This window comes from Galeopterus variegatus, unplaced genomic scaffold (genome assembly GCF_000696425.1).
Source record: "Galeopterus variegatus unplaced genomic scaffold, G_variegatus-3.0.2 Scaffold108, whole genome shotgun sequence".
NCBI lineage: Eukaryota > Metazoa > Chordata > Mammalia > Dermoptera > Cynocephalidae > Galeopterus > Galeopterus variegatus.
The window spans coordinates 300,204-310,027 of NW_007726219.1; the positions used below are offsets into that span (position 1 = coordinate 300,204).

The 9,824-nt window shown below is 49.0% G+C and overlaps 2 protein-coding genes across 2 annotated transcripts in view; both read left to right on the forward strand.

Moving 5' to 3' along the window:
* Positions 1–4,926, forward strand: part of PER2 (period circadian clock 2) — a 32,759-nt gene extending 27,833 nt beyond the window's left edge. The window contains exons 20-22 of the mRNA XM_008585930.1: positions 281–473; positions 1,526–1,676; positions 3,923–4,926. Coding sequence (XP_008584152.1) covers positions 281–473; positions 1,526–1,676; positions 3,923–4,072 — 494 coding nt within the window. The 3' untranslated portion in view covers positions 4,073–4,926. The remainder of the gene's footprint in view (positions 1–280; positions 474–1,525; positions 1,677–3,922) is intronic.
* Positions 4,927–9,570: 4,644 nt separating this feature from the next.
* HES6 (hes family bHLH transcription factor 6) overlaps positions 9,571–9,824 on the forward strand; it is a 2,209-nt gene continuing 1,955 nt past the window's right edge. The window contains exon 1 of the mRNA XM_008586050.1: positions 9,571–9,755. Coding sequence (XP_008584272.1) covers positions 9,571–9,755 — 185 coding nt within the window. The remainder of the gene's footprint in view (positions 9,756–9,824) is intronic.

The following is a 9,824-nucleotide window of genomic DNA, read 5'->3' on the forward strand; positions in this document are numbered from 1 at the left end:
GAGAATCAGAAAGATAAGGAGGACATTGATGTGTACAATCAACTGTTACAATTTTTTTTAAAAAATTGGTTTTGGCCTGAGTCTGGCATACCTAATTGCTTTTTAAATACACTTTGTAAAGCAACAACAAAAAGAGAAAGATAAGGGGGAAGTCCACCAACAGACAATGGTAACCTAATGAAACTCTTCAGTTCTCTACAATTGTCGTCACTGTATAAGCACATGGTGCAAGGTTTAATTTCATTTCAAGGTTTTAACTGGCCACATTTTGTGTTTAAAGGCAGTAGTGACACAAGTCACACCAGCAGATATTTTGGAAGCATTGACTCTTCAGAGAATAATCACAAAGCAAAAGTGAATGCAGACACGGAAGACAGTGAGCATTTCATCAAGTACGTCCTGCAAGATCCCATTTGGCTGCTGATGGCAGACGCGGACCACAGCGTCATGATGACGTACCAGCTGCCTTCCCGGTAACCACTCGGCCTTTGCCTCAGAGCACGGGGAGGGCTGGCCTCAAGGAGCTTCCAAAACCCTGAGGGCATCCAGCCAGGGTAGGCGCCCCTCTGGAAGCCCAAGCTTAGAGCTGGTTGGTGTGGTAGACAAAGATGTGGGGCTCGCTCCTGTGCCGCCACAGGGCCAGCAGGGCCCTGCAGTGTGACCAGTGCAGGCAGAGAGCCCTGCAGAGTAATACCCTACAGTCTGTGAGGAAGGCTGGCTCCTGGCATCTCTTCCAGGTGTCACACAGCTTTTTGAAGCATTTTTGACAGCGTCATCTCTTTTGCTCTGTGCCCAGTGACCCCGTGGGGTAAATGAGGTGTGTGTGTCTGCCTTAGAGTTAAAGGAACCAAGGGTCAAGGTGGGTGACCAGCCCAAGGCTGCCAGCTGCTCGTAGTGACCCTGGGTCTGTGCGCAGGCTCTGAGTCCATGTTGGGCTGCTCTGTGGAACTGGACGTGGTCCCTATCGCTGCAGAGCACCCCCTTGGTAGGGGAAGCTGGGACGGAGCGGGGGAGGGAGGAAAGATTAACCCCTGAGATGAGAACAGCCAGGCCTCTGGTCATCAGGGAGGTCAGGGCTCCATCTCCAGGGCAGCTGCAGTTCAGCCCAGTGCCAGCCAGTGGCGGAGGAAGGTTCTGCTTTCTACCACCCAGATAGTAAGAACCTCTTGGGTTCACCACGCTCTGCAGAACCAAGCCTAAGGGGACAAGCTTGCACCTGCAGATACCCAGCCCCCACATCTAGTTCAAAGTAAACCAAAATCTTGACCCGGATTAGCATTTTAGTAGAAAGGCTACAGATGATTTACTCAGGAGATTAACTTACTTTAAACAGAGTAATTTATTTTAATTTGTTGTTGTTGGGGTAATTTATTTTAAATGAAAAGGAAATTTGCATTAAACAAAACTGTCTACAACTACATTATTACAATTGAAAGAATTTCTAGAAAAATGAGTTTTTTTTAGAAAGAAAACAAAAAACCCTAAGAGGTTGTAAACGTTTTCTTTTTCTAAATATTTTGTGAAGAAATTTAGAAACGGTTTTAAAGGAGGACAGAGAGAAGTTGAAGCTGCTGCAGAAATCCCAGCCCCGGTTCTCAGAGGGCCAGAGGCAGGAGCTGCAGGAAGTGCACCCGTGGATGCAGGCAGGCGGCCTGCCCGCGGCCGTGGACGTGGTGGTAAGCTCGGAGCGCTTGTCTTCTCACGCAGGGTCCAGAGGCACCATCGTGGGAACTTTATACTGTCTTTGCAACTTTTCTGTAAATTTAAAACTCCTAAAATTAAAAGTTTATCAAAAAAAAAAAAGGTAGTGTGACACTAAGTCTACTTGAGAGAACTTTCTTCCAGTGGCTTCTCAACCTTGTTTCTAAACAGATTTAAATATCAAATTGCAATTGCTTGCTGAAATTTGAATTTGTTTCCTCTCTTTAAATTATGTTTTCTATTTAAAAAAAAAACACGAAAACAAAAAACAAAACACCTCTTCTGTCATAAACCCTCACCCTCCATGCAGACCATGAAATTGCATGAAAATAGAGTTGCTGCCCTTATGTGCTGACCAGGCTGCGTCCCCTGCCCCCTGCCCCGCAGATCCCTGGTCCTTCCTGAGTTTCAGAGGCGTGCACATTCCAGCCCCTCTCTCTGGGCTCTCTCCTGACACCCCCTGCCCCCACGCTGTGGAAGTTGCTCTGGGCAGGGTCTCAGGGTCCTCCAGCCGCTGACTGGGGTGCCGTTTCTCAGTCCTCGTCCTTCAGAACCGTTGGCAGCAGTTAGTGACAGTCACTGTCCCTCTCCTCGGAGCTCTTCCTTCCCTTGGCCTCCTGCTCTCCCCGCTGGCTCCTTCTCTCCTCCCCACCTCAGGCTCAGTGTCTGCACCTCTCTCCTCTGCCTGCGCTCGCTCTGGGATTACCCCTCTCACCCAGCGACTGGAGATAGCGCCAGATCCGTCTCCATCCCAGCCCTCTGTCCAGCGCGATGTTTCTAAAACCCAGCTCCTAATTACCCTCGCAGAAAACCACTCCCCCGTTCCCTTCCCATCTCACTCAGGGTGACTCCATTGTTCCAGCTGCTGAGGCCACAGACACTGGAGTCACCCAGACTCTCCTCTTCTGTGCAGTCCAGTCCATTACAAATCATAGTGGCTCAACCACCCAGCTGACAGAAGTCAGCCACTGCTCATAACCTCCATTGTCACCATCCTGGTCAAAGCCTTGGCGACACTTCCCTTGGATGTCAGAGTAGCCTCCCGGCTGTACTTGCTGCTTCCTTTGTCCCCTGCAGTCAGATCGCGCCACCCCTCAGCCCAAATCCCTTCCAGCGGTGCCCTATCTCGGTCAGAATAAATGGCTGCAAAGCCACGCAGATCTGTGCCCCCGACATCTCCCACCTCATCTCCCGTTGCCCCTCTCCTCCCAGCTACACTGGCCTCTTGGCTGTTCCCTGAACTGCCGCAGGATCTCTGCACCTGCCTTTCCTTCTGCCTGGAGCCTTCTTTCCTCAGACAGACACGTGCCTCGCTCTGGCTTTCACATCTTTTTTTCCACCTGCCGCTTTCTTAGTTATCTATTGTTGCATAATGACCCCAAAACTCAGTGACTTCAAATTATAAACATGTATTTTCTCGTGGTGTCTTTGGCTCAGGAATTTGAGAGCAGCTTAGCTGGGGGGCTCTGGCTCAGGGTCTCTCCTGAGGTTGGAGGCAAGACAGTGGTCAGGGTGTCTGATAGTGGTCAAGCGGAGGTGGAGGATCTGCTTCCATGGAGACTCCCTCACAGGCCTGCTGGGCGTGGGGGAGGGTGGCTATTGGCAGAGGCCTCAGTTCCTCACCATAGGGACCTCTCCACAAGGCTGCTTGGGTGTCCTCATGCCATGGCTGCTGGCTTTGTAGAGAGCAGGAGAAAGCTGGGTGCCTTTTATGACCCAGTCTCAGAAGTCACACACACTCTGTTAGAGGCAAATTCCTAATCCAGCCCACGCCTGAGGGGAGCGGAATTAACCTCCACCTTTTGAGGGAGGGGAGGCAAAGAATGTGTGGACGTGCTCTAAAACCACATAGTTACCGTCTCTGTGGCCTTTTCCGAAGGTCCAGTTTAAAATTACAGACATCAAATAGAAGGAAAAAGACAAATAATAATAATAATAAAGATGGAAAAAATGACAGGTGTCCTCCACGCACTCTCTGCGTGGCCTGGTCCACCTCAGCACAGCACTTCCCGTCTTCTGATGTACCACGGGGCACTTTTTGTTTAGTTTACTGTCTCACTCCTCTACCAGAATGTCAGCTCCAGGACTAGGACTTTGTCTCTGTGGCCATCATCCTCACAGCCGTCCCCTGGTCAGCACCTCACTCAGTTTGAACAACTTTTTTGTAACAAAAATCTCAAATATCATGTTTGTTACTGATTTCACATTTTTTTCTTTTAAGGAATGTGTTTACTGTGAAAACAAGGAAAAAGGCAACATTTGTGTACCGTATGAGGAAGATCTTTCTTCTCTGGGACTCGCTGAAGCATCAGATACCAAAGAAAAGAAACATGGACCCTGCTTGAGTCACACGAACCAAGAACAGACGTAACCCTCCCCTGCCACAGCCCCAGCAGCCAGTGATCTGCACTGGGTGGTGTTGGAAGAGAGGCGAGAGCTTCACGCCTGTTTCTAATGAAGTGGACATAGGACATATGTACTTAGGTGGCTCTTTAATAGTTTTCTGGAGTGACAACTGTGGAGGGAGGGGAAGGTTTGGGAAGAAATATGCTTTTATATGTAAAATGTAAATATGGAGTTTGGGGGATGGAGGAAGAGATTATAGTTGTTATTTAACATGAGGAAGATTAGACGTTGCCCTGGTGCTCTCAGAAGTCCTTCGACCACCATGAGACTTCTGGCCAGAGCACGAGTGTCCACTGGCCCTCTATCGTCATCACGAGGCATCATACCAGGCTGTGACGAATAACCAGGATGCCACATGTGACTCTGAGCTGAGGGCTCTGGCCTTCTGGAACTTTTCCAAGGTGTGCTTGGATCAGATCAATTCTGTCCTGTCTTGGGGGCTTGCTGTTTATCTAAATTAGCATTTAGTCAAGCTACATTTTTTTTTTTTACCTACCAAGTGGAGATAACACCCTCTCCTAATTTCTTTCAAAATGTTTCACATTCAGTGGTATGAAGCGTAGTGAGGCAAACCAACAGCTTTGGCATCGGGTGCTGTAGTGGTGACATCCCGATCTAAAGTGTCCTCTGTAGTTGACAAAGTTGAAATTCTCACTCTGAACTGAAGAAGCTTAGTGGTTTGCGTGACCAGCTCCGACAGATTCATGCACACCCAGACCCTCTGTCTCTTTCTACGTCATTCTTGTATCCTTATCAGACCATGATAGTCAATGTGTAGATAAAAATTTATCAGTCATCTCTTTACGGTGCCTTCTGCACACCAGGCTTTTTTTTTTTTTTTTTTTTTTTCCTTTTTTTGAGACCGGCCGCACCGCACTCAGCCAGTGAGCGCTGTGAGCGCACCAGTCATCCCTATATAGGATCCGAACCCGCGGCGGGAGTGCTGCTGTGCTCCCAGCGCCGCACTCTCCCGAGTGCCCCACGGGCTCGGCCCTGCACACCAGGCTTTGACTGCCACATTTGGGACCCGGTTGTGTTTGTTCTTTGGTTGGAGTCTCCCGGGCATCCCCTCTGGCCCAGCCAAGCCAGCTTCTCCTCCTGGCAGAGAGCAGCCCTCTGCCTGTGCCAACCGGTGCCCTGTGGCTTCTGTGGCACCTGTGTTCTGGGGGCACCACCCCCACTCTATGAGCCTTGACTCCACATGGTACAGCTTCTGGTCTCTGCCAGTGTCACCAGCACTTTCGTCTCATTGGACGCTTGGGGAAGGATGAGGCCAAACTGCCCAACTTTTTACAAAACCACATGTTGCATTATATATCCCAAAGATTGTTTGGAAAAATGTAATATTGGCCCCTGGTGTGAGTAAGACGTTACCTCTGATGAAACGATGGACTTAAAATTGGACCAAGTCTATGAAGTGTAAGAAGCAGCAGGGTTTTCTTTGTTCTTTGATGGAGAAGCAGCTACGAGAAAGGTGACGTCTCCTTGTAATCCCATTGGTTTTCGTATTAAAACCATCTTATGCTCAAATATTAATCCTATTTTTCATAAACAAGAACACTTTATAAGTTTTTCTTTTTAATTTACAAAGCAGCATCACCTTCAGAAGCCCAAGATAAGGTCGTAGTCTGCATTTTTATGGAAATTAGATGTTACGAACTTTTCTGCCTCTAAAGTCAGATCATAAGGGGATGGTAGTCTAAGGTTACGTTTATGTTACCGAAACACAAAACTGCCAAAATGTTCTCACTCTACTGTTATGAATGTTTACCGTAAGCGTTATTTTATTATTTAAGGTATATTCACTGATTGTTAACTGTAGCTTCAACACATGCCGAGAAGTTGACGTAATAGGATCATTTTGTGAATTTGTTTACATGATGCCAAGCATCGAGTCATGTTTTCTTTAGTATGTGTGCTTACACAGGTGTCATAAAAACTTTGTTTTAAACTGAGCCTTCTTTTTAATATATTCCTAAAAAGATATGTAAATAAGCTCTCAGAGTTTGTGGAACGATGTGTCGAGCCTAGCCGGACAAGTGGTTTGTTCATGTGCAAACCAAACTTTCGTCACCCAGTGCAATATATTTGACTGCTTGTGTCTTTTCATGACTTTACTGCCTTTTAGAAAATTGATAAATAAAGCAAGTATATTTTTAGTTTTAGTTTTATGTATTTTTAATATAGCACAGAGGAAAACCTGAATAAAGATCAAAGATTATCACAAGATTTTTTTAAAAAAACATTAACTCCAGAAATTCTGTATGAGGGAATCCTCAGTCCCAAAGGCCTCCTCGTCACTTCCTGTGTACAGCTTGCTTCTTGCTGGTGTGTGTGTGTGTGTGTGTGTGCTTTCTATAATGCACATCTAATCATCTAATCATCATCTTTTCTCTTGCAAATGGAGGCGTGGCTGCTTGGCTCAGCCCCCAGAGCTCACTCCTCGCTGATCCCAGGCTCTCACCTTCATTCCCCACCAGGGGTTGTCAGGCCCACCTGGGCTGGCTGCCTATGTGGCCATGAGGCTGAAGGCAGAGAAGTCAAAAGGATGCCACATCAGAAAGGCCTTGTGTCCCCATCGGGAATGATACAGGCAGCACAGCACAATCCTCCCACCCCAGCCCTTCTTTCCTCACAGTGATGATGCCTTGGGAGCCCTGGCCAAATTGTGGAGGTCTGCACAGGCCTGCACCCCACTCCCTCCCACTTGTCAAACCAGGGCTTTGAGGGTTGGAGAACAGAGATGAGTGGATCCTGGACCCAACGCCCAGCCTCCCAGAGCTCCCAAAGCAGGAGGGAGGGCTTGACTCTGCCTCCGGGCCTGGCTGCCTACCTCCAAGTGCTGATTAGGGGACGAACGGTAAAGTCCTCCTAGTGAGCACAAAGGCCTCTGCAAACCGCCCTAAATATGGCTGTTTCATTGAACTTTTGAGAGCCTTTGGGGGACTCTTAATTGCATGTTTACTTGTCATATAACCCCAAGGGCACCCCCTCCTCCTTTATTTCCAAACCAAAAGGAGATTCTCTGAGTCTCCTGGGCAGCTTGCCCACAAGGGGCCTGGACGTCTGCCAGCTGGCCGCTGCTTTTGTTCCCCCAGGGATTTATGGCACGCCACCCCTGCTGCTCACCAGTCCTCCTGTGCAATCACGGCCTTGCCCAGCCTCTGCTGGCCTCCATTCCTGGTTCTGGGGGGATCTAAGGGCCCAAATGCTCAGGAAGTCTGTGCTCAGGCAAACTTTGAAGGCAGGATGGGTCCAAAGGACAAACAGCAGGAAGTGGGATGGCTTGGGGAGGCTCTGTGAAAGAGGGAGGGAGGGCTTGGTGGCCCCAAGGTGGGGTAGAGCCAAGCTTCTGGGGCAGACAGGCCAAGCAAGGCAGCCAATGGACCCACTAAAGGAAATTGAAGCTGACTTTGCAGATGGGATCATGGGCAACTTCCTGCCCAACCAAGAAGGACTTTGCTGACTCACACACTTATGATCTTTCCTCTCAAGGATGATTGATCACACCGAGGCATATTCCAATGATTAATTTCTCTTTCCCTCTACTCTAGACAGCTTCCCCTAAGTCCCACTGTGTCAGACAAGGCTTCTAAGGTCCCTAGCCCTCCCTTCAGCCTCCTCCCTCTCCCAGTTCCTGTCACTTGTCCTTTTGTTTTTACAAAGTCAACTTTATATCATGTCCTATAACCATAATTAAGCCTCTCTTGCCTTCTCTATAGATTGATTCTAAATGTTGAAACCCTGTGAACACTGTTGCATTGTTACAACTGTGAAAGAATTGTTAGCTCCTGAGCCAAGTAATGTGCTAAGATTACATTAATTTTCTTGGGCAGCTTTTTGTTTTTCCTGTAGTTCCTAGTTTCCTTTCATTTTTTGCTTGCACCGTTTGCCTTTATCATGTCCTCCTCTTCCCCCACATGTACTTCCCTGTCCAGTTAGGTGTTCTCTTGCTCTTTCTCCAGAGGCCTCCCCCAGGACCCTGATCATCCTGTTCCAACATGAACTGCCTTTCATAAAGAGCATTCTAAAACATCTATTTGGCCTGTTCACTTGGATAATGGAAGGGTTATGAACCAGTTTGCAAACTTGGAAGTTCAAGAAATGTCACTGAGTTTATTTTCCCCTATTTCAGTTTCTCAAAGTAGTGGAAACCGAATTGTAGTTGAAAGGTTCAGAAAGAATTGGTACCAACATGAGAAATCAGGCTAGAAGGAGTTGGCACAGGCAGCAGGGCAGAGGCATAGGGACAGAATCTAGCCTCACCTGCCCCCAGGGGGTTGGGCTTATATTTCTTCTTGTGGTGAGTTGTGCTGCTCTGATTGGCCATAGCTTATGTTAATGAGAAGTTAAATAAAATATCCAATGGGAGTTGTTGAGGCCTTACGTTAATCAGGTGATTTTTAGGTTTGTGATTATTGGTTCCCTTAGTGTATAAAGTAGGGTTTCAGGGGGGACCGATGGCATGGAGTTCTGTTGTGGTTATGAGTTCCTCTGTCTTTTTATTTTATGGGAAAGTGTCATAGGGCTGGAACTGCCCCTTTGAGTATCTTTGGATGGCACCATCTTAAGTAGTCCTCCCCAAACCTAATAGTAGTCACTTGGGGGGTCTCCATCCCTGAGGTGATGTCTTAAGTGGTGAAGGAGAGTAAAGTCACAGGCCAGCTATGGGCTCCCTTGGGATCCACCACTCCTGTACCTACCCTGTCAGCCCCACCACTATGAGAGGGAAGGGCAGTGGGTCTCTGAGCAGCTTGGGGAGGTTGGGTGGATGATAGCCAAGCTTTTTGGTTTGTGGAGGAGACTAAGGACAACAGGGTGCAGGGAGTGAAATAAAGGGGCAGGTTTACATCTGGGTGAGTGAGGGTGGGCTGGGGGAAGTCTCCGGGGCCTTCTCACAGAGAAGCAACCAAGGTAACAGTAGGCAGGAGGTGCTCCCAGGTCATACTTTTTTTTTTTTTTTAATTTTTTGGCAGCTGGTGGGTAAGGGGATTCAAACCCTTGACCTTAGTGTCATCAGCATCACACTGTACTGAGCGAGCTAACAGCCTGTCTCTCCAGTTGGTTATAGAGGTTAGTAAAGTGACTTTGAAAACCTTCAACTTCTCACAAAACTTGCTTTGCCTAAAGCCTGTGGGGTCACTCTGGAGGGGAGCCAGAAGTGAAGGGGCCACAGGAGAACTGCCAGACCAATCCCAGGGAGGGTTTGGGGGCAGGGGTAGCTGTGGCCTAGTTGGGCCACCCAGCCCAATGGCTGCAGGCCTTCAATATTCCCCTCCCCCTCAGCCTTCCAGCCAGGTTAGGGACAACCCCTCACCTTTGCTACCCAAGCCCTTCCACAGAGGCAGGCTCTGTGCTGGGAGGTGGGGAGGCGGTCCTAGGTCAGACTGTGCCCTTGACCAGGGACGTTCACAGCCAGGTGAGTACTTCAAGGCTGGGTAAGGGGCTGCTGCAGGGGTAAGCATGTGGCAGGGTGGGCCGGGTCCCACCAGGCAGATGGAGAGGGAACGAGATCTGCACAGTGAGGAGGCAGTCACTGCCGGGAGCGAGGAGGTGGGTGCAGCACGTCCAGGTGAAAGTCTCGGTGTGTGCGAAGTCCTGGCAGCGAGAAGGCATCTCGGCATCGGGCTGTGCCGGGACCGAGGCCCGTGGGGCGGGGAAGAGCCGGGTCCCCAGGGCGCTGCCCAACGGCGCGGCCCCGCCGCCCACGCAGCCCA